Source organism: Mobula birostris, chromosome 10 (assembly GCF_030028105.1).
Source record: "Mobula birostris isolate sMobBir1 chromosome 10, sMobBir1.hap1, whole genome shotgun sequence".
Taxonomy (NCBI): domain Eukaryota; kingdom Metazoa; phylum Chordata; class Chondrichthyes; order Myliobatiformes; family Myliobatidae; genus Mobula; species Mobula birostris.
This window is the reverse complement of record NC_092379.1, coordinates 51,264,001-51,291,821: the sequence shown is the minus strand read 5'-3', so window position 1 is coordinate 51,291,821 and position 27,821 is coordinate 51,264,001. Positions and strand designations below refer to the sequence as shown.

Below are 27,821 nucleotides of genomic sequence, written 5' to 3'. Positions count from 1 at the left end.
TTATGGCTGTGTAGCCCATTCACTTCAAGGTTCGACACGCTGCACATTTACAGATGCCCTTCTGCACAGCACTGTGGTAAACATGTGGTTAATTAAGATACCATCACCTTCATGTTATCCTGAACTGGTCTAGCCACTCTCCTCTGGCCTCTCTCATTAACAAAGCATTTTTGCCCAGAGAGCTTTCGCTCACTGGTTGTTATTTTTTTTTTGTTTTCTGCACCATTCTGTGAAGCCTGGAGATTGCTCTGCATGAAAATCCCAGGAGGTCAGCCATTTCTACGGTACTCAAGCCACCCCATCTGGCACCGACAATCATTCCCAGGTCAGTGTACTCAGATCATATTTCTTCTCCATTCTGATCTTTGGCCGGAACAACAACCAAACCTATTGACCATGTCTGTGTGATTTTATATATTGAATTGCTGCCATATGATTAACTGATTAACCTTCTGCATTTACAAACGTGTGTACAGGTGTACCTAAAAAATTACCAATGGACGTACATATTACCTGTCTTGACAAACTTGACTAGAGTTTCATCTTGGCAAGTTCTTCTCTGAGTCCCTGGCTCAGTTTTCTTCAGTGGTTGGTCCCTGGAGTCACTCCTGTTAGGTATCTTGTTAGACATCTTTCTATACATTTCTTTTCATACCTCTCCAGCCTTTGCTCTGTTCTTTACAGCCATAAGTTTAGTCCTTATCCATTCTCTTTCTTTAACTCCTTCAGTCCTGATGGCATCCCACAATTACCTCATCCATTAAAATGAGAAAATCTGCAGACGCCAGAAATCCAGAGCAAGACACACACAAAATGCTGGAGGAACTTGGCAGGCCAGGCAGCATCTATGGAGAAGAGTAAACAGTCAACATATCAGGCCGAGACCTTTATCAGGACTGGGAAAAAAGATGAGAAGTTAGAGCAAGAAGGTGGGGGGAGGGGAGAAAGAAGTACGAGGTAGTAGGTGATAGGTGAAACCGGGAGGGGGGGCAGTGGTGAAGAGCTGGGAAGCTGATAGTGTCATAAGGAGGTGGCTAGGAATGGACCCAAGTGCAAGACACAGACACTGAAGTACTAGGGACAGGACTAGGATACAGGGTGAGGGCAAGGACATGGACACGAAAACCGGGAACCCAGAACAGGATTGGACAAGAGAGCTAGGAGCCCGGGCTTGGACTCCGAGACAGAGGCTGGACAAGGACCCAGTACCTGGGTCTTGCCTCTGGCTCGGACCACAAAACTAGGCAAGGACGAGGCTTCGCTGGCAGGCAGGATGAGGCTGGAGTCTTCAGGCTTGAGGCTAGAGACTAGAGGCTTGGCAGGAGGCAGGAGGCTGGAGTCTTCAGGCTTGAGGCAAGGCTAGAGATGAGGCGAGGCTTGGCAGGAGGCTGGAGTCCAGGCTTGAGGCTAGAGGCTAGAGACTAGAGGCGAGGCTTGGCAGGAGGCAGGAGGCTGGAGTCCAGGCTTGAGGCTAGAGGCTAGAGACTTGAGGTGAGGCTTGGCAGGAGGCAGGGGGCTAGAGACTTGAGGCGAGGCTTGGCAGGAGGTAGGAGGCTGGAGGCTCCTCCTGGGCAGGGTGCAGATCACCACCTGATGGAGGCAAGGGACAGGAAGGGGCAGAACCAACTGCAGGTAACAGCAAGATGGCCTGACTTACCCAGCGGAGGCAAGGGACAGGAAGGGAGCTAGGTACGGGGTGGCTCCAGGACAAGACTGAAGGCGAGATGAGGCGAGAGTTACCAGCAAGACCAGGCAAGGCTTCAGGCAATGCAAGGCGAAACGAGAACTTCAGGCAAGGTGTAGAGTTACCAGCAAGACAAGACTAGTCTTCAGGCGAAGAAGCAGAAGGCAGAGGAAGGGATACAAGGAGTAAGGACAAGAACAATCCAGCATCCATGCCCTGGTCTCTGAAGGTATTTATGCAGTCAGCCTCAACGAGCATCAGCTGCCTCAATTAGAGCTCAACAAGAACAGAAACAGGGTAGACAGGAAAACCTGGAGCAAGGGTCGATGGACCGGACTGTGAACTGGAATACGGACTTCACGGACCGGACCATGACAGATAGGTGAAAAGAGATAAAGGGATGGAGAAGGGTGAATTGGGTAGGAAAGGACAGAAGACTATGGAAGAAAGGGAAGGGGGAGGAGCACCAGAGGGGGTTAATGGGCAGATAAGGAGGTGTGAGAGAGGGAAATGGGAATGATGAAGGTGGGGCAATTACCAGAAGTTTGGGAAATTGATTTTCATGCCATCAGGTTGGAGGCTACCCAGATGGAATATAAGATGTTGCTCCTCCAACCTGAGTGTGGCCTCCTGGCATGAGTACAGGAGACTGTGGACTGACATGCTGCAAAGGGAATAGGAAGTGGAATTAAAATGGGTGGACACCAGGAGGTCCTGTGTTTTCTGGCGGACAGTGTGTAGGTGCTCGGTGAAGTGATCTCCCAATCTACATTGGGTCTCACTGATATACAGGAGTCCACACCGGGAGCACCAGATACAGTAGATGACCACAACAGACTTACAGGTGAAATGTCGCCTCACCTGGAAAGACTGTTTGGGGCCCTGAGTGGTAGAGAGGGAAGAGATGAAGGAACAGGTGTGGCACTTGTTCGACTTGCAAGGATATCAGGAGGGAGATCTGCGGGGAGGGATGAATGGACAAGGAAGTCACATAGGAAGAGATCCCTACAGAAAGTGGAAAGTGGTGAGGAGGGAAAGATATGGTTGGTGGTGGGATCCTGTTGGAGATGGCAGGAGTTATGGAGAATTATGTGCTGGACACAAAGGCTACCGGGGTGGTAGGTGAGGACAAAAGGAACTCTTTTCCTGGTAGGATGGGGTGAATGCAGACATGCACGAAATCAAAGAGATGCGGTTAAGGGTTGCGTTTATGGTGGAGGAAGGAATGCCCTTTTTTGAAGAAGGAGGAGGAAATCTCATTAGTACGGATCCATTAATTAGTCCTGATTCATTACTTCAAAATCTGCAAGCTAGTATTGTTGTAGTTCATCAAACTGTCCCTTCATGTACAAGGTTAATTTTAAGTTTATTGTCACTTAAGTATACACATGTCTACAGCTAAACGAAACATCGTTCCTCTGGGGCCAAAGCAAAACATAGTACATATAGCCACACCCTGTAGATACGTATAGTTATGATATAGTTGTGATAATGCACAACACACTCACAAAATATTATTAGTCCATGTCCTTGAGTGGAATAACCTGAGGATTGATGGTGGATGGGATGTTGTCCTGGAGCCACGTTTCTGCAAAGAATAAGCACACAACAGTTCCTCATCTCACGCTGGGTCAGCTGCAGAGGAAGATAGTCCTGTTTGTTTTTCAGGGAGTGAACATTGCAGAGTATTATTGACCAGAGAGCCGGGCTGCAGGGTTAGCCTTTTAACCTAGCGTGGATTCCAGCACGCTGTCTCACACAGCTTCCGACGACTCCTTCCATGAAATGTCAGCACCCAGAATATCCCTTTCCACGTGTTCTGTGCTCAAGGTCTGCTTCAGAGCTGTATTCATCCAGGTCTACTTCTTACACTGATACCAACACTGTTACATTTATTTAGGAGGCGCACGTTAAGGCCAGGAAATGGCTGCTACTGATTTAGAGACAAGACTATGTGGTCAGTTTGATCGAATGTATGAACGATGGAGAGTTAACGTAACGAGTAAAGTCTTTTAGTAATCGAAAGAAACGCAACACTTGCGCTAAACTACAAAGCAGCGTAATAGAGACAATAAAAAATCTAAAGAGTAATATTTTGCATGAACAGAACGAGTGAAGAAAAGAACGGAATAATTAGGCATGAGTACATTCTTCTGGGCTTAGAAACGAATTGAAACCATGTAAGGAAGTGCAGTCGTGAATTTGAGGGGGCAGTCCTGCTAGAGACGCTAGAGTGACGTTGCCAATGACACTACTGCTAGCACTCCACCCTGGGAAACATTTATTTCATACGGTCCACATGAGGAACTGAAGTCCACATCAAACAGTCTCCCTGTACAGCGCTACCATCCAAATTCCGGAGAATTACAGCCTAAAGTGGACAGTCTTGCAAGACAGCGACGCCATGACCATCTGAATTCCGAAGAATTACAGCATGGACATGACATGGACTCTGCAGCAGCCCCTAGTGACTCAGGTGAAGATGACAATGATGAATCAATAAGATTGACAGCTATGTCACAACTCGCTCTAATAAAGACCAAGGGCGTGAAGACATACAGGACCGACAATGAATCCATTGCTAATCAATGTATTGGCAAGATACTGGCCAATTTATCAACTACTGCTCAAACACTCAACATCCTGCTGAAAGGCGGTAAGCACTCAGATATCCCTGTGATTCTTGATAAAGAACAACTGGACAATGTTGCCTTTAATCTCTGATACAGATAGACCACCTTGTATGGCAACAAGAAACACATTACAGCAGTCTTCACTCAAGAATATGGAGACCGACAGTGTCCTGTTGGTTATTACTCTGTCAAAGGTCTGTACACTGTTGGCTCCTCGGTGATTGAGAAAGCATAGGTGGTGGTCTCTGGAACTGAAGAGCTAGCATCAGGAAGCATGGCTCCTGGTACCTCTGTGCAATGGGCAGAACTGAAAGCTCTGACTGAAGTCTGTAACTTAGCTGAAGGAAGATGAGCTAATACCTACACTGATTCTTGATGTGCTTTTAGAGTTGTTCATGAATTTTTGAAACTTGAAGACAAGGAGGATTAATTGTGGTTGTAAGAACCCAATCAAAGAATGACCAACTAGTACAAGAATGTATGGATGCTATACAACTGCCATCAGACGGTGCTGCATTAAAATGTAAAAGCCACTCAAAAATGACTACAATGGAAATTCGTGTAAGTGCATTTGCAGATGAAATTGCAAAAAAAAAAGCAGCACAGGAGGAAATAAAAGATGTAAATGAAGTGCCAAGAACAGTGAACCCAATAACTGGAATTATAAAAATAAAGTTGAACTCTGTATCACAGACAAACATACAAGATATCCAAGAGATGCAAGCCCAATGCTCTGACTGGGAAAAGTGTGGTCCTGGGTGGAGAGTAGTGGAAGGTTAAACAGTGATGGAGCATGGAGGTATGGCACGAGTAGGTCCTACTATGTTGCTTCCTTATCTGGCACAGCAGACACACTCCCCAGGACAAAATGGAGTATGAAAGATGATCAACAGATTCCCCCAATGGTGGTGGAATCCAAAGTTTTTAGATTAGATCAGATTATGAGGACACTCAGTCCTCGTTTATTGTCATTTAGAAATGCATGCATTAAAAAATGATACGATGTTCCTCCAGAATGATATCACAAAAAAAGGGCAAACCAAGACTAAAACTGACAAAACCACATAATTATAGCATATAGTTACAACAGTGCAAAGCAATACCATAATTTGATAAAGAGCAGACCATGGGCACAGTAAAAAAAAGTCTCAAAGTCCCCGATCAACTCATCATCTGATGCAGGCAACAGAAGGGAGAAACCCTCCCTGCCAAGAACCTCCAAGCACTGACAGCTTGCCAATGCATTGGAAGCACCCGACCGCAGCCGACTCTGAGTCCGTCTGAAAACTTCGAGCCTCTGACTAGCCCCTCCGATACCGCCTCTCCAAGCACCATCCTCTGCCGAGTGCTTTGACCCCGCCCCGGCCACCGAGCAACAAACAAAGTCGAGGACTCGGGGCCATCTCCTCCGGAGATTCCAGACCACACAGTAGCAGCAGCAGCAAAGCAGGCATTCCAGAAATTTCTCCAGATGTTCCTCCGTGCTCTCATGTCCATCAAATCAGGATTGTGCATGGCGCCCTACTTGACAAATAACAGACATCACCACTGGAGTGGCCGCTGCGAGCTGCTTGCGCCACCATCTCCTCCTCCCACCAAAGTTCAGGGCACAAGCTCAATAAACATAAGGAAGAAGAATGACATGCCAGAAAACGAATCCTGGAGCAGTGGTAAAAGCTGCCACAATTAAGTCCTACACCACCTGAATGATATTTCTTTATTAAAGTGTCAATGATACTCAGATGTATGAGTAGGATGGATGGAAGCTATTCTAAAAAAGGAAAGCACTGACACACAGACAGCAAAATATTCTGATCAAAGACTATATTCCCAGATGGAGATTGGCACATCACACTGACTCTGACCGAGGAACACATTTCACTGGGAATAGGGGATGAACATTGAATAGTTTTCAATTGCCCACATTACCCAGAGTCATCAGGACACGTCAAACAAATGAATGGAACCATCAAACAATGATTGACTAAGTATCATGAGGAAGGCATATCATGGCCTGCCTCTGGTCCTATGGTCTTATGTAGCATCAGAGCGACCAGGAAAATGAAACTGTCCATTCAAGATAGTTACGGGTGATCCATGTCATTGTCGGGACCTCTTAATCTCGGAGAGGCTAGTATTCACGTTATGGCGGATATCATTAAATTAACCTAATCTGTCCAGCCTGCTTCTCAACAGGTTTCTCTGCTTGAAGTGATTCAACAGAAGGACACACCCTGATTCCTGGCGAATGGGGCCGGATTAAGAAACTGCATAAGGATCCACTGGGAGCTCGTTGGGAAGGTCGTCATCAAGTGCTGTTAATTACCAATTTAGCAGTGAAAGTAGAAGGTAAAAGTAAGTGGATACACGCCAGCCTCTGCAAGCGAGCTAAAGTGGAATCCAGCAAAGACAACAAGTCCTGTGGTTAATATGCTGGCAACCTCTGTCACAGTACCTATGTTGCTGGGCTACAGGGAGCAAATCACTAACCAGCCAAAAGACATCAAACAAGTCAACAACTAATGGATACTAGGAAGTTTATTCACATGTCATTTGCTGAATTTTCCCTACTCATAATGTGCCAATTGAGATGACTCATAATATGAGTATCACAATGAATTTGCTGAGGTTGTTCACGACTCTAGGTGTTGGATATGTCAATATGTACCACACACTTCAAAATATTTACCAATGGTAGGCATTCCTGCGGACCCAGACAAACATGCACTCTCCTTATTAAACAATCCAGCAATGGTGATGCAGACATTATGCCTGTGATTCACTATTTTCAAGGGATAGGTAAATATGTAATTATCATGCTCCCTGACATACTGTCCGAAACTGGATCATTAATGTGAATATAATCAGCATGATTTTGGGAATACCATACCTGACCCTATTCATGTCCTATCCTGGGATATAGCCACACGTAACGTTCATGTCAAAGCTTTTCACGTGTTCACTGTAAAAGCTACCTTTTGCTTGACTTCAGAAGGTACCATTCCAGTTCGACATAGTTTATGCAGTTACACTCTACATTGTCCTAAATGGGGTAATGATTCTGGAATTTTTATTGAAGACTCGAAAGACATTACAATTCAGCAAAACTCCTATCACTAATAAGAGATAGTCTATGTTCACGGAACAATGCATATTTTATGTGCAGAAATTCAGCTGACACTTCTCTTCCATGTAATTCATTAGGATCTTGTTACTTAGGGTATGTTTTTCCTGCCATGAGACATACATAGACCTTACCGTCCAGAAGTAAATGAAACATTTCAGAAGGATCACAAACGTGTGAAAATCTGCAGATGCTGGAAATACAAAGCAAAACACACACAATGCTGGAGGAACTCAGCAGGCCTGATGAAGGGTCTCAGCCTGAAACATTGAGTATTTACTCTTTTCCATAGATACTACCTGGCCTGCTGAATTCCTCCAGCATTTTGTGTGTATTGCATTTCAGAAGGAGATCATTTTGCATCAAATTTATTCCCATTTTATGGTGTTGCTGAAGCTTTAGAAATGGTAAGCAATAACACTGCTGAAGCCTTGGGTAAAGAACCATCTGCATAAGATGCCTCTTTGAAATCATACGGCATTAGATCTTCTCTTAGCAGTTAAGGGGAGAACATGCGCAATTATAGACAAGGAATGTTGTACTTACATATCTGATGAACCTGAAAGCATAGCTAATTTGGCTGTTTATATTCATAAATAAACCGCTAAAATACATCAATCTGATAAACGGGATTTCTTTGAGAGAATTAATTCAAGTCCCAGAAGCTGGGGTTACTCATATCACAAATCATATTATTCATACTAATATGCCTTATCATAATTTACATCTTTTTTACGTGTTTAAAGGGTGATTATTTATAGAATAGTTCAAACTCATGTAGGTGTGTCTACTAATCTGCCTAACCATGGTATAATCTTATGAAAACTTGAAGACTTTATACACTTTGATATTTCATAACCTAAGTAGCTTCTCGATTATTTTATTCATAATGTAGATACCATGTTTTTCTGCCTCTGAATTTTCAGATGTGATGATTCTAAATGTGTGAGTTAGAATCAATTGGGGGATTTTTTTGAATTCGACTGTTTAATTCTTAGATTAGACTGTTTAATTGTCATTTCATTGCAGTTTAACAATTAATTATCTATTTGTATGTAAGCAGTTCCTATATGTATTTTTAATATACAAAGAATAATTCTGGAAAACTCTTAAGGCTTCTTTGTTCTGCATTAAGTGAATAAGTCCTTTCTCATTGGTTAACTTGGTACTGCAGTATTCGAATGAGTACCTTCTTAATGGTTGTCTCTTATCTACAGATTTGAATGGATTTTTTCTTATCTCTGTGGTTTAAAATAGCTAAACATAAAGCAGCACCATCTTTAATCTTAGCTTTCTCTGTCACTGTCTGTTCAACTTTTCTCTGCTTGATTGACTCTCAATAAAATGATCATGAAGCAACAAGTTTCTTGCATTATTCTTGACTTCTAAAGAACCTTGGATCTAAGACATCGAACTTCAACACTGGTAACACAACAAGTTTCATCCTTGGTGATTTCAAGATTCATCGTTACTCTCTTTCTCCTCACCTGATCTTTCTCCAATTCTCCCTTAATTTCTTTCCACATATAATCTCTCCAACCCACTTTCATGGTCACCCCATTGATTCCTCCCACACCCTGTTATTCATTGGTTTCTGGGGTTTGTGCCAATTCACTTTTCACCACTCAGCCCAACATTATGTAATATTGACTCTCATTAACGTTTTATTCAAAGCCAGCAAAGACCTGAAACTTTGCAGTGTCTAAACCATGGTGAACAGAGCCCAGCACATTTCATTACCTGTGGGTCTGCTTTAGTGACCCAGATAACTTTGGACCTGTTGGTGTGTCCTGTAAGATTCTCCAGCTGCCTATTATCCATGCTTGTCTTCCTCTCTCTGGCAGAGACAGCCGGAATGGCTCAAACCCATGTTACTGTGCAGATCTCTCCCTAGGACTTGTCTTCTATGTCTTCCCTTTGTTGCAGACACTGGAACAAGAGTTCACCCTATCAGAAGGTCCCAGCTTTTCCCTCATTCCTAGAGTCCAATTATAGGAAACACATTCCCTCCCCCTCACCATCCTCCTCCCAGCAGACCTATTTCAAACCCACGACTCTGATCCCATCTGTTCTATCTACCCCTGATAGGATGTAAGGTGGTCTGGTTGGAACACACTGTCCTTGGTCATCAGCATTCCAAAGGGTGGGATACAGGGATATGGAGCTAGGCCTCACCTGAACCTCCATGTTTATCATCTTGCCTCTCGGAATTCTACAGGTCATTCACCTGAAACACAAACTTTGTTCCTTCCTCCACAGATGCTGACTGACTAATAATTATTTCTAGTGGTTGCTATTTCTATTCCACTGACTAGGTTGTTCTCCAGTCTCCAGACCAGACAGGAACCTCGTGGTCTGCTACCGGCGCCTCTATTATTTTATCAGGGCAGACTCAGCACCCCTGTCCATCACATCCATTTCAAATCTGTGGACCGAGAGAATCTCACAACAGGGATGGAAGTGCAGTCAAGTATCAGAGACTTGTGGAGAGACAGAGCACAGGACTTTTGGCCCAATGTATCCTTGCCAACCATCAGCCACTGCGTACTTTGAACCTACAATGTGCAATCATGAGCTAAGCCCACCACCATCTTTACTCTCATAGAAGGGAAGGAGGTTTGACTTGTGACCAAACACTCAAACTTCAACAGATGCATTGTTGAAAGCATAGTAATAGGTTGAATCACTGTCTGGAATGACAGTCTGAATGTGCAGGTATGTAAGTAACTGCAGAGAGCTTCCTCCCAAAGATGCACATGTAAGATTTGAGAGTTTTGGGCAAGCTATGTTGGCACTGAAGGCATGGCAACTTGCCAAGCACAATCCTCACTGATTTGATTAGATGCAAACGATGCATTTCACTGTATGTTTCAATGTACATGTGACAAATAAAGCTAATCCTCAAGAATGTAACATCTCAGATCCCCACTATCTTAGTCACGCTGATTTCTCGCAGCTCCCACTGGGCAGGAGTGACAGAAGCCTAAAGTCCCACATCACCACGTTCGAGAACATCAAATTCCCTTCAACCACTTGGTTCTTGAACCAACCAGTATAACCTTAAATCATGGCAGTACAGCAACACTATGACCACGCTGGTCACTCTGCACAATGAAGGACTGTGTAATTTAGTTCTAGTTGTGTTCCTGCTTGTAAAAGCTTGTGTATAGCTTGGGTTGAATTTGTGTTGTTGTTTGTAATTGCTACTTATCTGATGCTACGTGCCTTTGATAGTCAGTTTTCATTGCATCTGTGCATTCATTTACTTGCCATATGGCAATAAATTGATTTTGGTTTAATCTGTTCTAGTCACCACACTCCTATCTACACCCTTGGACCAATGGATCAAGAGTCTGGCAGCATGCTTGAGTAGCTTAAGGCAAGTGACCTAGAGTGTTCAGGTAGCCAACCCTGACCTCTACTAGATTTGGTGTTTTTTTAAAAGTGTTCTAATGTTGAAAGCATTTCACAAAATGACCGTTTTTAAAAAAAAGGAATTGGTGAAAAAAATGAAGAAAACAAAGAGAGGGAAACCATTAACGTAAAGAGAAGGGCAGTCATAATGTTGGCAATCACTTTTTGTAGACACAAGAGGTAATACATATGCTGGAAATCCAGAGCAAGACACATAATGTGCTGGATGAGCTCAGCAGGTCAGGCAGCATCTATGGACGGGAATAAACAGTCAATGTTTTGGGCCGAGACCCTTCATCAAGACTGGAAAGGAAGGGGGAAGAAGTCAGAATAAGAAGGTTCGAGGAGAGGAGGAAGAAGTACAAGGTAGCAGGTGATTTTTGTTCTAGTTCTGTTCTTGCTTGAACAAACTTGTGTGTAGTTTATGTTCAATTTGTGTTTTTGTTTGTAATTGTGGCTTATCTGATATTGCCTGTGATAGACAGTTTTCATTACATCTGTACGTTCATCTATTTGTCCATATAGCACAAACTAGGAGAGGGGGAGGGAGTGAAGTAAAGAGCTTGGAAGTTTATTAGAAACATAGAAACATAGAAAACCTACAGCACAATACAGGCCCTTCGGCCCACAAAGCTGTGCCGAACATGTCCTTACTTTGAAATTACCTAGGGGTAGCCATAGCCCTCTACTTTTCTAGGCTCCATGTACCTGTCCAGGAGTCTCTTAAAAGACCATATCGTATCCATCTCCACCACCGTCGCCGGCAGCCCATTCCACGCACTCACCACTCTCTGCATAAAAAACTTACTCCTGATATCTCCTCTTTACCTACATCCAAGCACCTTAAAACTGTTCCCTCTCATACTAGGCATTCCAGCCCCGGGAAAAAGCTTCCGACCGTCCACACGATCAATGCCTCTCATCACCTTACACACCTCTATCAGGTCACCTCTCATCTTCCATCGCTCCAAGGAAAAAAGGATGAGTTCACTCAACCTATTCTCATAAGGCATGCTCTCCAATCCAGGCAACATCCTTCTATATCTCCTCTGCACCCTTTCTGTGGTTTCCACATCCTTCCTATAGTGAGGCGACCAGAACTGAGCACAATACTCCAAGTGGGGTCTGACCAGGGTCCTATGTAGCTGCAACATTACCTCTCGGCTCCGAAACACAATCCCACGATTGATGAAGGTCACCGTATGCTTTCTTAACCACAGTCAACCTGCGCAGTAGCTTTGAGCGTCCTATGGACTCAGACCCCAAGATCCCTCTGATCCTCCACACCACCAAGAGTCTTACAATCAATACTATATTCTGCTATCATATTTGACCTACCAAAATGAACCACCTCACACTTTTCTAGGTTGAAATCCATCTGCCACTTCTCAGCCCAGTTTTGCATCCTATCAACGTCCCACTGTAACCTCTGACAGCTCTCGACACTATCCACAATACCCCTAACCTTTGTGTCAACAGGAAATTTACTGACTCCACTTCTTCATCCAGGTCATTTATAAAAATCACCAAGAGTAGGGGGTCCCTGAGGCACACCACTGATAACCGACCTCCATGCAGAATATGACCCGTCTACAACCACTCTTTGCCTTCTGTGGGCAAGCCAGTTCTGGATCCACAAAGCAATGTCCCCTTGGATCCCATGCCTCCTTACTTTCTCAATAAGCCTTGCATGGGGTATCTTATCAAATACCTTGCTGAAATCCATATGCACTACATCTACTGCTCTATCTTCATCGAAGTGTTTAGTCACATCCTCAAAAAATTCAATCAAGCTCGTAAAGCATGACCTGCCTTTCACAAAGCCATGCTGACTATTCCTAATCATATTATGCCTCTCCAAATGTTCATAAATCCTGCCTCTCAGGATCTTCTCCATCAACTTACCAACCACTGAAGTAAGACTCACTGGTCTATAATTTCCTGGGCAACCTCCACACCCTTTCTTGAATAAGGGAACAACATCCGCAACCCTCCAATCCTTCAGAACTTCTCCTGACCCCATTGATGATGCAAAGATCATCGGCAGAGGCTCAGCAATCTCCTCCCTCACCTCCCATAGTAGTCCGCGGTACATCTCATCCAGTCTCAGTGACTTTTCCAACTTGATGCTTTCCAAAAGCTCCAGCACATCCTCTTTCTTAATATCTACATGCTCAAGCTTTTCATCCCACTGTAAGTCATCTCTATAATTGCCAAGATCCTTTTCCATAGTGAATACTGAAGCAAAGTATTCATTAAGTACCTCTGCTATCTCCTCCAGTTCCATATATATTTTTCCATTGTCACACTTGATTGGTCCTATTCTCTCACGTCTTATCCTCTTGCTCTTCACATACTTGTAGAATGCCTTGGGGTTTTCCTTAATCCTATCCGCCAAGGCCTTCTCATGCCCCTTCTGGCTCACCTAATTTCTTTCTTAAGCTCCTTCCTGCTAGCCTGATAATCTTCTAGATCTCTATCATTACCTAGTTTTTTGAACCTTTCGTAAGTTCTTCTTTTCTTCTTGACTAGATTTACAACAGCCTTTGTACACCAAAGTTGCTGTACCCTACCATCCTTTCCCCATCTCATTGGAATGTACCGGCGCAGAACTCCCTGCAAATATCCCCTGAACATTTGCCACATTTCTTCTGGACATTTCCCTGAGAATATCTGTTTCCAATTTATGCTTCCAATTTCCTGCCTGATATCCTTATATTTCCCCTTACTCCAGTTAAATGCTTTCCTAACTTGTCTGTGCCTATCCCTCTCCAATGCTATGGTAAAGGAGAGAGAATTGTGATCACTATCTCCAAAATGCTCTCCCACTGAGAGATCTGACACCTAACCAGGTTCATTTCCCAATACCAGATCAAGTACAACCTCTCCTCTTCTGGGCTTCTCTACATATTGTGTCAAAAAACCTTCCTGGACACACCTAACAAACCCCACCCCATCTAAACCCCTCACTCTAGGGAGATGCCAATCAATATTTGGGAAATTAAAATCTCCCACCACAACAACCTTGTTAATATTACACCTTTGCAGAATCTGTCACCCTATCTGCTCCTCACTGTCCCTTTTTACTTTGGGTGGTCTATAAAAAAACACCCAGTAGAGTTATTGACCCCTTCTTGTTCCTAACTTCCACCCACAGAGACTTCTAAACAATTCTTCCATAACTTCCTCCTTTTCTGAAGCCGTGACACTATCTCTGATCAACAGTGCCACGCCCCCACCTCATTTGCCTCCCTCCCTGTCCTTTCTGAAACATCTAAAGCCTGGCACTCTAAGTAACCATTCCTGCCCCTGAGCCATCCAAGTCTCTGTAATGGCCACAACATCACAGATCCAAGTGCTGATCCACGCTCTAAGCTCATCTGCTTTGTTCACGATACTCCTCGCATTAAAATAGACACATCTCAAACCATTGGTCTGAATGCATCCCTTCTCTATCACCTGCCTAAGTGGAAAAGGTAAAGGGCTGGAGAATAAAGAATCTGATAGGAGACAAGAGTGGACCATGGGAGAAAGGGAAGGAGGAGGGGACCCAGCAGGAGGTGATAGGCAGCTAGGACATGAAGTAAAAGGCCAGAGTGAGGAATTGAAGAAGAGGGAAGTGGGAGGTGAAAACATTCCTGGAAATTGGAGAACTCAATGTTTAATGCCATCAGGTTGGAGGCTACCTGTATGGAATATAAAGTGTTGTACCTCAAACTGGTGGAGTAGCCACATCATGGCAGAAGAGGAGGTCATACTCTAGATACTATAGAGATTCTATACTATGTGGCTACTAGAGAGACAGTGCAGGGGAGATTTACAAGGATGTTGCCTGGATTGGAGGGCGTACTTCATGAGAATAGGTTGAGTGAACTTGGCCTTTTCTCCTTGGAGCGACAGAGGATGAGAGGTGACCTGATAGAGGTGTATAAGATGATGAGAGGCATTGATCGTGTGGATAGTCAGAGGCTTTTTCCCAGGGCTGAAATGGCTAACACAAGGAGGCATTATTTTAAGGTGTTTGGAAATAGGTACCGAGGGGATGTCAGGGTAAGTTTTTCACACACAGAGTGGTTGGTGTGTGGAATGAACTGCCAGTGGCGATGGTGGAAGCGGATACAGTAGGGTCTTTTAAGAGTCTCTTAGATAACTTAGAAAAATAGAGGGCTATGCTCTAGGGAAATGCTAGGCAGTTTCTAGAGTAGGTTACACGGTTGGCACAACATTGTGGGCCGAAGGGCCTGTATTGTGCTGTAGATTTCTGTGTTCTATGTCATGGACTGACATGTCGGAATGGGAATGGGGATAGGAATTGAAATGGTTGGCCACTGGAAATCCTGCCTTTTGTGGATGGAATGGAGGTGCTTGACAAAACAGTTCCTCAAATTACGTCGGGTTCCACCATTGGAGAGGAGACGCATCACAAGCAGCGGACATAACAGACGACCCCAGCAGGTTCACAGGTGAAGTGTTGCCTCACCTGGAAGGTGTGTTTGGGGCCCGGAATGGAGGTGAATGGGCAGATGTAGCACTTCAGTCTAGCTATGTCATAAGTAAATATGAGAAATACAAAAGGACTGGAGACGATGAGAAATTTGCACGCCTTTACTGTTCAGTTTGTTTGTTGTATTCTGACAAGGTTCTTATTCAATAAATTGTGGAGCAATAACACTGTGGGGATCTTCCGCTATTCCATTGCTTTCCTACACGCAATTACCACTTTATTGGTACATCTGCTCATTAATAACAGTCTTGAGCGCCCTCCCAAGACTATGGTCAACACGCTCCTAGAAGACAGCGGCGCGGCTAATGTAGACGAACTGAACACACTGATGGGGGAGAGGGAGAAGTGGAGAGTCCGTCATCGTGCCTGACGCCGGCCCCCTAGGCCTGAGTTGACGTAGTAGTAGTAGTAGTAGCAGTGCTTGTTAATGCAACTACCTATTCAGCCAATCAGGTGGTGGCATCTCAATGTATAAAAGCATGCAGACATGGTCAAGAAGTTGAGTTGTAATGACCCAAAGTCCCTGACATCTAGACGCTGGTCGACCAACAGTCCTTTGGAGCACAGGAAATCCGCACCAAGCAGAGGTCTAGCCACTTTAGCCAGGACAATGTCCCATGTGTAACATCACCTGTCATGGCCCACAGGTCTGGATTTTGCTGCCGTTGGTGGCCTCCAGTGAGGTTTCTTCATTCTTTGCCTTCTCATCAATGGGTGACACTGGCAGCACACTTGAACACCCATGCCACATAGGAAACACCACCCTGAAAGGGTGTCCATAACGAACAGTAGATGACGCTGGTAGCTGGAATCCATGGTGTTCACGTACTTCTGTTGTCCTGATGTGCTGGCACTGTCGAACCTACAAGGGAGTCGGCACTTCCTAGCTGTCGTACCAAGGCGATCATGGCAAAAGCACAGATCCGGTGACGTCTATTTTGCAAATGTGGGCTTTCTTCTGCTGGGGACCTTGGTGACCCGTCTTATTGAGCTTGAGAAGGGAGGTGGAATAATGCATCGTTGCCTAACTGGGTATGGACCATCAGCCATCCTAGCAAGCTCCCTATACTCCTTCATGAGTGCATTCGCAAGAGCTGTGTGAACTTGATCAGGCATTTGCTGCATGAAGACTTCTTTAAAAATAAAACCGGGATGGTGATTTTCCCAGTGGTCCATTAACTCCGAAGGCTTACATCACTGAGGCCGGGCAAGGAGAGCACCTGTTTGGTGCTCTCAATCTCCAATCGTCCAAAAACTTGTGAAAGGTGAGTTTTCAGCGATCGATATTTATTGTGTTCAGGCGGGTGTTCAAGCAGACTCAACACCCTCGCAGCCGTGGAGATGCTGAGCGACGCTATCACATAGAAATACTCGGTGTTGTCAGCGGAGATTTCTCATGGGTGAACTGAGCCTCAGCTTGTACAAACCAAGCGGCGGCATTTTGCTCCCAAAACTCCTGCAGCTTCAAAGCAACTGCATTGGCCAACATGTTCAGTCACTCCGGGATCATCCGAGAGCATCAGATTCAAGATTCAGATTCAAAAAACTTTATTGTCATTCTAACCATATATCAGCTCTGCAGGGCAGAATGAGACAGCGTTTCTCAGGAGCAGTGCAATCATAACATAACAAACGCAACACTAAATAATAAACATAACAATAAATATTAAAACACAACAGCCACATGTCAGTTATAATCAAGTTATAAGTGTCCAGTGCAAGTTAAAAGTGTCCAAAGCAGAGTCAGGTGGAGCAGCTATTTAGCAGTCTGACTGCCTGTGGGAGGAAGCTGTTTAGTAGCCTTGTGGTTTTAGATTCGATGCCCCTGTAACGTTTGCCTGATGGCAGAAGAACAAACAGTTCATGGAGGGGGTGTGAGGGGTCTTTAGTGATGTACCGTGTCTTCTGGAGGCATCGACTCTGAAGGAGGTCTTGGACAGAAGGTAGGGAGACCCCAATAACCTTCTCAGAGTCACCAATGTAGGTTTCCACAAATAAAACAAAGTGAGGCATTTTGTTTTTAATGAAACCTGTAACACATTATATTGTACTCCAACAAAAGCGCACTAAAAACCTTTACGTAACACTGTCATCACGTCTGACTCAAAGTTGCTGGTTGTGAATTATGCACATTTCTCCCAATTACATTACCCTACACTTTATGACTTTGTGAGCTGTCATTACCTCCTACCGAGAGCAGGGCCAATGAACGTCAACATCCATTCCCTCCATTGATATTGCTTGACTGGCTGAGTTCCTCCAATATTTTATGTCTTCCCAGCATCTGTAGGAAGGCCTGATCTCGCCTCTTTTTTTTTTGAGACACTTGCATTTCAAGTGTACAGAGAGTGGCGGATTCTGGGTAAGCAGGGTGATAGAAATTAGAAGCTGTCATCGATGCTGCTGATTGACCAGTGATGGCCCTTCCTTGTAAAATGGTTCAGCATTTCTGCCAACAGCTGATTGTATGTAGAAGAGAAAATAGCCCTTAGTCAGACATAGTCAATCACATAGATTCAAGTGAAGATCATTTGAATTAACTAGAATGGGTGCGCAAGGTGATTGAATCATGGATAGGTTCATGAGAATTCCCATTTGCTGACAAGGAAAACAAATAATTGACATGAGAAGTTCTGCAGATTCTGGAAATCCAGAGCAACGCACACAAGATGGAGGAACTCAGCTGCGAGGCAGCCTCTAAGGAAATGAATAAACAGCCAGTGTTACATCCTAAACCCTTCTTCAGGACTGAGAAGGAAGGGGGGAAGAAGATGATTGGTTGCTGAGTGCCTCACAAAACAGCAGCGCCCTAGTTTTCAAACTTTCCATGGCCTGTAAAACGAGAAGGGACAATCTAACACATCATAGCTTCCGTGGTGTTATTTTGTAACTAAAAATCACCGCACAGAAAGTGATGTATTCATGTCAAGAGACCGGAGAGCGCAGGTGCTGGACTTGGAAAGTGCAATCCTGAGGGAGATAATAACTGACAAACACAGGGGAAAAGGTGGGGATTATTCCGAATGATCGCGCCCAGTCGGCTATAGGTATAGCAGGATGCTTTATGGAAAGGTAAATAATGGGCCAGAGGACGTCTATGTACAGCTGGAAAAGCAACTGAGCTTCTTCTTCAAGATGCTCACTGAAGGTGTATCTCTGATGGTGCACCTCCCTCAGCACCAGACCTCAGATCCTCAGGTCAGAACTGGAACTTGTGAGGCAAGAGTGTGAATCAGTATTTTTTTTTTTGTTCTCTGTGCTATTTTCTGTGAATTTTATTGACAGGGAATTTAAAGGGATCTATGGTGGCCCTTGTTAACAGGAAGGTTTTGTGGATGGGAATTTAATCTGAACGGGATCTGACTGTCATGGTAGGAGAAGTGTCTGCACAGTGTGACTCAGGGGACAGAATTCACTGCTGATTGTGACCAACGAGGTAGTGAGACTCCCCCCACCGGAGTGAAAGCGTTCCAGTGCAAAAGCCAAGCTGCAGGAAGAACACCGCAGGTCAGGCTGCATCTGTGGACGGTCGATGTTTGGCATGGAGGCTCTCCATCTGGATTGAAATATAGAGGAGAGCGGGTATAGCCAATATACGACCGCAAGACATTGGGGCAGAATTAGACCACTCAGCTCAGTGTGTCTTCTCCATTCCATAATAGCTGATTTCTTTTCTCTCTTGACCCCATTTTCCTGCCTCCTCCCTGTGACCTTTGACGTCATTACCAAACAAGAACCTATCCACCTCTGTTTTAAATATACCCGATGATTTGGCCTCTGCGGCGGCCCATGGCAGTGGGGTCCACAGGTCCACCACCTTCTGCCTCTGGACATTTCTCCTAATCTCTGTTCCAAAGGTGGATCCTTTTATTCTGAAGCTGCCCCCCCTGATCCTACACTTCCCCACTCTTGGAACAATCCTCTCCACAAATATAAAGATGTGAGGTGGAGGCATGGAGCAAGAGCTGTCAAGTAATGGATAGATCCAGGTATAGAAAGGTGATTGGAATGACGGAAATAAATGCTGAAAGTGTTGAATGTTTAGCATCATGAAGTGATGCAAAATTGAGAGGCAACAATAAGGCAACTGAGAACTGTTGCTCACTGCAGTTTCAGGCATTCAGGCTTGGAGATACCAGAAATGAAATAATTTTACTACTCCAACAAGTTAGGCACTACGGAGAATTTGAAAATATTGGCAATCAGCTTGTATGTTACAATAAACATGAAAATGAAGATATGGAGTGTGCAATTGTTGAAAGTATTATGTGAAGGCAGTCCATTATATGCCCCAAGTGTGTGCTGATTTTGTTCATTTACAGTCAATCAAAAGAACACAGCAGTGTACGCTGGATGAATTCCTCCTTTGATACCTATTAGGAACTAATGCACGGTTTCATATTTCTGTTCTAATTTGCTCTGTATTTCATTTAAGTACTACGTAATTTGTTACTCAGTTAAACGATAGCTTGTCTGTTTTAATACCTTTTGAACTATTTGCACAAACCTTTGACTAATTGGGCCAGCTGTTTAACTGGGCCAAAATATATTAGTCCTGGCATGACAGTGTCCATGCACTTGAGCGTCTACCTACGCACATGTGTACCTAAGTATGTAATGCAAGAATAGAGAGGTAGTGTTCATAACTTGGCTTATTGTCCACTCAGAAATCTGATGGCAGAGGGGAAGTTCTTCCTAAAGCATTAAATGTGTTTCTTCAATCCCCCCAATGGTAGAATGAAAAGAGAGCATGTCCTGGGTGATGGGCTTCCTAATGAGGGATGCTGCCCTCTGAAGCATTGCCTTTGAAGGTAACCTCGATGCTGGGGAGACCGATGCCCATAATGGATCTGGCTGTGTTTGCAACCTTCTGCAGATTTTACTGGTGCAGTGGCCCCTCCATTCCAGGCGGTGGTGCAACCAGTTGGAATACTCTCCATGATACATCTGTAGGACGCGAGCAAGAGTGGCCCACCAGACTCCCCAAGCATGCTTCATAATTTAGTCTGATTTGACTGACCTGCATGGACCCCCACTCCTTTCTGTTCCATTTCTCAATATACTACAAATACCCAATCTCACCAAAAAATCTGCCTCTATCTCAATGACTTCTAATTTAGAGTTGAAAGATGAAGAAGCGTTATCCTTCATTGCTCTTACATTGAAGCTGGTATCTGAGGTGACTCCCTGATTACTGGCTGTTCAAGCCTGTAAATCTCCATGACCACATCTTCTACAGAGGGGTTGCTGAAGGTACCCTGATTGATTCCAGTATTGCCTGGTAATGGCAGCTTGAATGCACAGGAATGTAAGAAGCTGCAGAGAGTAATAGTCTCTGTTCAATACCTCTCCGGTACGTCCCTCCCCACCATCAGTAGTATCTGCAGCAGACACTCTCTCAAGAAGGCAAAAGCTATTAGCAAAGATCCCCACAACCAGGCCGTGCCATCTCCTCACAGCTGACATTAGGCAGCAGGTACAGAAGTCTGAAGTCTCAACACCTTTGTTTATAGCGCAATTGGCGCAACCTTAATCTCTACCTCAGTATACAAACACTTATCACCACTACAATGCACTTTATTTTTGTTTCAATTGTGTTCTTTCTTGTAAACAATGTGTATAATTTGTTTTTAATTTGTTTTATATTTCTTATGTTGCTTATCTGATGCGATGCGCCTGTGATGTCTTCAAGTGTTTCACTGCACTTCTGCACACATGTATTTTACTAGTCTAGAGAGCACGACAATGCCTCCACTTCCTCCGGAGTCTACACAGATTCAGCATGTCATTGAAAATTTGGCAGACTTCTATAGATGTGTGATGGAAAGTGTGCTTACTGGCTGCATTACGGCTGGTTTGGGAGCACCAACGCCTTCCAGTGGAAAATCCTGCAAAAGGTAGTGGATTTGGCCCAGTACATCATAGATAAAACATTCCCAACTATTGAGCACATCTAATGAAACATCGATGCAGAAAAGCAGCATCCATCATCAAAGATTCTCACCACCCAGGCCATGCTCTTTTCTCACTGCTGCCATCAGGTAGAAGGGTCAGGTGCCTCAAGACTCACACCATCAGGTTCAAGAACATTTACTACTCCTCAGCCATCAGGCTCTTGAACAAAGGGAGTTAACTACACTCATTCTACGTCTGGTGTTCCCACAACCAACGGTCTCACTTTAACGACTCTTTATCTTGTTTCTTCATGCTTGTTATTCATTGCTATCTATTTATATTTGCATTTGCACAGTTTGTTGGCCATTGACTCTGTTTACAGATACTGTTCTATAGATTTGCTAAGTACGTTCACAGAAAACGAATCTCAGGATTGTATGTGGTGACATGTATGTACTCTGATGGAATGGAAATTGCCTTTTAAACTCACAAGAGCGCATAGGCCATCAACTTTTTGCTGTTGCTATTTCTGTAGCAGGCAATTTCTTTTTTACCAGGTCGAGTTGCTAGCTCGACACTCAATCCAGCACGGATGGAAAGCGTGTCAGGGGAGCTGGATGGGTTTGAACTCGGGAGCCTTCGCTCCAAAGTCCAGGGCCGATGCCACCAGCCAGCATGGACTCTGATAATAAATTTTACTTTGAACTTTTGGAGATGACAGTAAACTTGAATTTGACTGCATGTATTTTGATTTTCACGTATGTTTTTACTTTACTGTCCATGAGAGCTTGCTGTGTTTAATGGGTTGCTACGTTGCCCGCATCAACAATTTACTAGGCGTCAGCAGTCGTGGAAAAGCTCAGAGGATACGTACAGAGCATCACCATGGCATCTTCTTTACCCACAAATCTGCGCAGCCTAGAACCCGCCGTTGGTAGGGTTGGAATCCTGTGCGCATGCGCCGAAACCCGGAAATTGTGTCAGAAACAGTCGCATGCGGGCAGTTGAGGGCAGACGCCTGGCGGATCGGCAGGAGGTAGGAGTTTGCGGTCGGTGTGCTTTTAATCAGGACTGCCTCCCTCCACTGAGGGAGATTTGGTCCGACCTTCGGAAATTGTCGTACTGCCATAGTCCTGGCTCTCACCCCCGCCCCGAAATAGAGCGATTGTCTGTTTTTTTCCATGGAGAGTCGGACAGGCCGGTTCCAGATACTGTACCCTGCTGGGGTATTGGCGCCTGCGCGTTGGACGCATTAGGTTCTGGCTCATGTGGGCTGTGAGTAAAGAAACGGTCTTAGATTACAGCCGGGGTACTGTCCAGACTCTGCAAGGACTTCAGGGTCACAATCCAGTTTATTATCATGGGCATCAGAATATGTATGCATGGGTGCGGCGAAAAACGTACAGTAGCATCACAGGCACAAACCATAAGATCAGCAACATTAGCACGATGTTATTTATTTATGGAGATACTGCACGCAGTAGGGCCTCCGAGCCATGCCGTCTAGTAACCCCTGATTTACCCTAGCCTAATCTCGGGACAGTGTATGATGACCAGTTAACCCATTAAATGGTATGCCTTTGGACTGTGGGAGGAAACTGGAGAACACACATGGATTCCGTAGTTGATGTCAGAATTTAACTCCAATGCTCCGAACTGCGGTAGCGTCACGAATCTGCTATACTACCGTTGCACAGTGAATAAAAAAAGCACACGACTGGAACACAAATGACTGAGGTGATAAACTCCCAGTAGCAACGTATGCTGAATAATTCTCTTCTAATAGAAACAGTTCATCTTGAAAATTACATGATACCTCGTTGACAGTTTGAACTCCCATGTTAAATATTCCCAAGCACTTCTTTGCTCACTGAAGAATATCTTCAACAGTACTTTTAGATAACTGAATTCTCATAACTCATAACAAATCTCTAGAGCCGCAATACTGTGGCATTCGGAAATTGGTTAAAAGTTCGAATGCTCCTTCTGAAGTTTCACTTGCGTGCAATTAAAATATTGCAGCCTGGCTTGTGTCAGAGAGTTAAACAGCATGAAATAGGCCCTTTGACCCAACTCCTGAGCCAAGGGCATTTGACCCATATCCTTCTAACTTCACCTATCGAAAATGAACTATCATTACGTCCAGCTTCACCACCACCATAATTGTCTCTGAAGCTCACTCCATATACTCTCCACTCTCTGTTTAAATAGAAACATGTATTGCAAGTGTGGATGGCATGCAGGCTGAAGTTTTTCACTGTACTCCTTAGTATATGTGAGAGTAACAACCCAATTACCACACTTTGTTATACCAGTGCTCTACAATTTTGGGAAAACTCTGTGAATATCCACCTCAACTCCACCCCTTGTGGGTTTATAAATTTCCATAAAGTCACCCTCAGCTGCTTTCATTCCAGTGATAACGGTCCCAGCTAGTACAGACACTTCATAATACTCAAGTCCTCCAAGCATAGCAGCAACCTTCTGCACCTTTCCATTTGAATCATATTTTTCCTGGGTATGGCAACCAGGACTACACGCTATTTCTGGTACGGTTTTCTGCAGCTGTACCTTGTTGCCCCAGTTTTTGTACTCAGTGCCCCACCTGATGAAGTTAAGCATGCCATATGGCTTCTTCGGCACCTCCTCTTGTTGCCACTTTCAAGGAACTATAGAACTAACGGTCATAGGTTAAGGGTGAAAGGGGAACATGAGGGGGATCTTCGCTCAGGGTAGTGAGGGTGTGGAATGGGAGCAGCCAGCAGAAGTAGTGGATGTGGGTTTGAATGCAACATTTAAGAGAACTCTGGGAAAGTATCCGGAAGGGTATGGAGAGCTGTGGTTCAGATGCAGGTGATGGGCCTAGGCAAGCTAATAGTTTGGCACGAATATAGGCTAAAGGGCCTGTTTCTGTGCTGTGGTACTCTATATATACACACTCCTAAGTCTCTCTGTCTAATGCTCCATGGGGCTATCATTCTCTGTGCAAGTCGTGCCCTGTTTTAGCTCCACAAAATCCATCATTTTGCACTTGTCTGAGCTGTGTTCCATTGCCATTCCTTTGCTCACTTTCCCAGTTGATCTAGTACCTGTTGTAATCTTGGACAGACTTCTTCAATTTGGTGTCAACTGCAAAGTGAGTCAGCAACATTCTCACCCAAATTGTTAATATACACATAGTGGCTACTTTTAGGTACACCTGTACACCTAATTAATGCAAATATCTAATCAACCAATCAAATGGCATCAACTCAACGTATAAAAGCATGCAGACATGATCATGCGCTTCAGTAGTTGTTCAGATTAAACATCCATATTGGCAAGGAATGTGATCGAAGTGACTTCGTGGAAAGATTTTTAGTGCCAAGCAGTGTGGTTTGAATATCTCAGAAACTGTTGATATCCTGGGATTTTCACACACAACAATATCTAGATTTTACAGAGAATGATGAGAAGAACAAAAAAAATCCAGTGATCAGCTATTGCGGACAAAAATGCCTTGTTAATCAGAGAGGTCAGAGGAGAATGGCCAGACAAGTTCAAGTTGAAAGGAAGGTGACAATAACTCATATATCCATGGATTTCAATAGTGGTGTGCAGAAGTCCATCTCTGACCACACAATACAACGAACATTGAAGTGAATAGGCTAGAGCAGCACATCGGGTCCCAATCCTGGATGTAATGAGGTGGCCACAGATTGTATATGTATGCAGAAGTTCAATAGCAACTTACTATCACAGGCATGTAGCACCAGATAGTAGCTCAAAATGATCAGCGTGGTGATGGATTTTGTTGTTTTAATCCAAGATTCTTTAAGAAGTCAGGAGCAAGGCATAAAACTTGTTGCTTCAAGGTCATCTGTGATACAGACATTAACTTTGTTTTCATAATTCCAATTTTCGGGTTCACTGTTTTTGGTACTTGATCAACCGTCCTGTGCTGCCTTTTTTGTAATTTCATCTGTGAATGCCTTTCCGCAGCTTTGCATTGTAGTCGTTTTTCAGTGGCGTTTACATTTTAATACAGCAACTTCTGATGGCAGTTGTTAGCATCGTAAGTTCTTGTACTAGTTGGCCATTCCTGATTGGGGTTCTCTCAGACAACAGAGGAAGGGAGGAAGTTCTTATCACTTTTGTTGTGCACTTAAAAATTCCCGTTGTCTTTGAGACGTAAAACTTGTTGTTCATGATTGTTTTATTAAGAGTTCATAAAACAGAAGGAAACTGAACAGACAGTTTCAAGAATATTACACCTAGCCAAAAAAAACAGCTATACACATAGAGATAAGAAATAAGATTATAAGAATTATAATCTAAAAATAATAATTGGAAAGCACTCAGTCAATACTGCAGGTAAAATCAAGCAATGAAAAACTATTTATTCACTTAATGCAGTACAAAGCTTCTAGATTCACACTTTGTATAGCCACTGGAGGCATATTAAACTGTTATGCACACTATAGCCACGAGGAATCATTAACAGTCGGATTCACCAGAGGCCACACTGTTGCTGTAATGACGTAGTGATTAAGGTTGTTCTAGTTGGTTCAAGGACTGAACTGTTGAAGGGAAGTTGCTGTTCTTGAGCGTGGTTGTGTGGACTTCAGGCTTCTGTTCCTCCTGTTTAATGGTAGCTGCGAGAAGATGGCATGACCAGGGTTGTGGGGATCTTTGATGATAGATTTTACCTTCTTGAGTCAGCACCTCCTGTAATATAAAGATTAGTTTTATTTGTCACATGCCCATTGAAATATACAGTGAACTGCATTGTTTGTATCAGTTCGAATCAGTGAGGGTTGTACTCGGCAGCCTGCAAATTGCAATGTTTCCAAGGCCAAGATAACATGGCCAAATCTCACTAACCCTAAACCTTAAGACTATAAGACATAGGAGGAGAATTAGGCCATCTAGCCCATCGAGTCTGCTCCGTTTTTCAATCATGGCTGATCCTTTTTTTCCTCTTCTTCAACTCCAGTTCCCGGCCTTCTCCCCTGTCCAATCAAGAACCTATCAATCTCTGCCTTAAATACACCCAATGACGTGGCCTCCACAACTGCGTGTGGCAACAAATTCCAAAAATTCATCACCCTTTGGCTAAAGAAATTTCTCCACATCTCTATTTTAAGTGAACACCCCTCTTTCCTGAGGCTGAGCTCTCTTGTCCTAGACTCTCCCACCATGGGAAACATCCTTTCCACATCTACTCTGTCCAGTTCTTTCAACATTTGAAAGGTTTCATTGAGATCCTCCCTCATCCTTCTGAATTCCAGTGAGGACAGACTCACAGCCATCAAACGTTCCTCATATGATAACCCTTTCATTCCTGGAATCATCCTTGTGAACTTCCTCTGGACCCTTTCCAATGCCAGCACATCTTTTCTAAGATGGGGGGCCCAACACTGTTCGCAATACTCAAAGTGAGGCCTCACCAGTGCCTTATAAAGCCTCATCCTTGCTCTTGTATTCTATTCTTCTTGAAATGAATGCTAACATGGCATTTCCCTTCCTCACCACCAACTCAACCTGCAAGTTAACCTTCAGGACTCCCAAGTCCCTCTGCATCTCAGGTTTTTGCATTTTCTCCCTGTTTAGAGAATAGTCTGCGCATTTATTTCTACTACCAAAGTGCATGACCATGCATTTTCCAACATTGTATTTCATTTGCCACTTTCTTGCCCATTCTCCTAATCTAAGTCCTCCCGCAGCCTACCTTTTTCCTCAGCACTACCTGTCCCTTCACCAATCTTCTTATCATCTGCAAACCTGACAACAAAGCCAGTCATCTATTCCAACATCTAAATCATTTCTATACAGCATAAAAAGAAGTGGTCCAAACACTGACCCCTGCAGGACACCACTTGTCACTGGCAGACGACCAGAAAAGGATCCTTTTATTCCCATTTGCTGCCTCCTACCAATCAGCCAATGCTCTAACCAGGTTAGTAACTTTCCTGTAATACCATGGGCTCTTAACTTGATAAGCAGCCTCATGTGTGGCACCTTGTCAAAGACCTTCTGAAAGTCCAAATATACAACATCCACTGCATCACCTTTACCTATCCTACCTGTAATCTCCTCCAAGAATTCCAACAGGTTGATCAGGCAGGATTTTCCCTGAAGGAAACCATGCTGACTTTGTACTATCTTGGCCTGTGTCACCAAGTACTCCATCACCTCATCCTTAACAATTGACTCTAACATCTTCCCAACCACTGAGGTCAGGCTAACTGGTCTATAATTTCCTTTCTGCTGCCTTCCTCCTTTCTTAAAGAGTGAAGTGACATTTGTAATTTTCCAGTCCTCTGGCACCATGCCAGAGTCCAAAGATTTTTGAAAGATCATTTCTAATGCCATCACAATCTCTAATGCTACCTCTTTCAGAACCATAGGATGCATTTCATCTGGTCTGGTTGACTTATGCACCTTTAGATCTTCCAGCTTTTTGAGCACCTTCTCTCATGTAGTGGTGAATCTGTGGAATTCTCTGCCACAGGAAACAGTTGAGGCCAGTTCATTGGCTATATTTAAGAGGGAGTTAGATATGGCCCTTGTGGCTAGGAGGATCAG

At 44.0% G+C, this 27,821-nt stretch overlaps 1 protein-coding gene across 1 annotated transcript in view; it reads left to right on the top strand.

Moving 5' to 3' along the window:
* LOC140204037 (uncharacterized) overlaps positions 1–27,821 on the top strand; it is a 70,472-nt gene that overhangs the window by 35,133 nt on the left and 7,518 nt on the right. Inside the window, 1 exon segment of the mRNA XM_072270287.1 lies at positions 3,588–3,593. Within this exon segment, the coding sequence (XP_072126388.1) occupies positions 3,588–3,593 (6 nt within the window).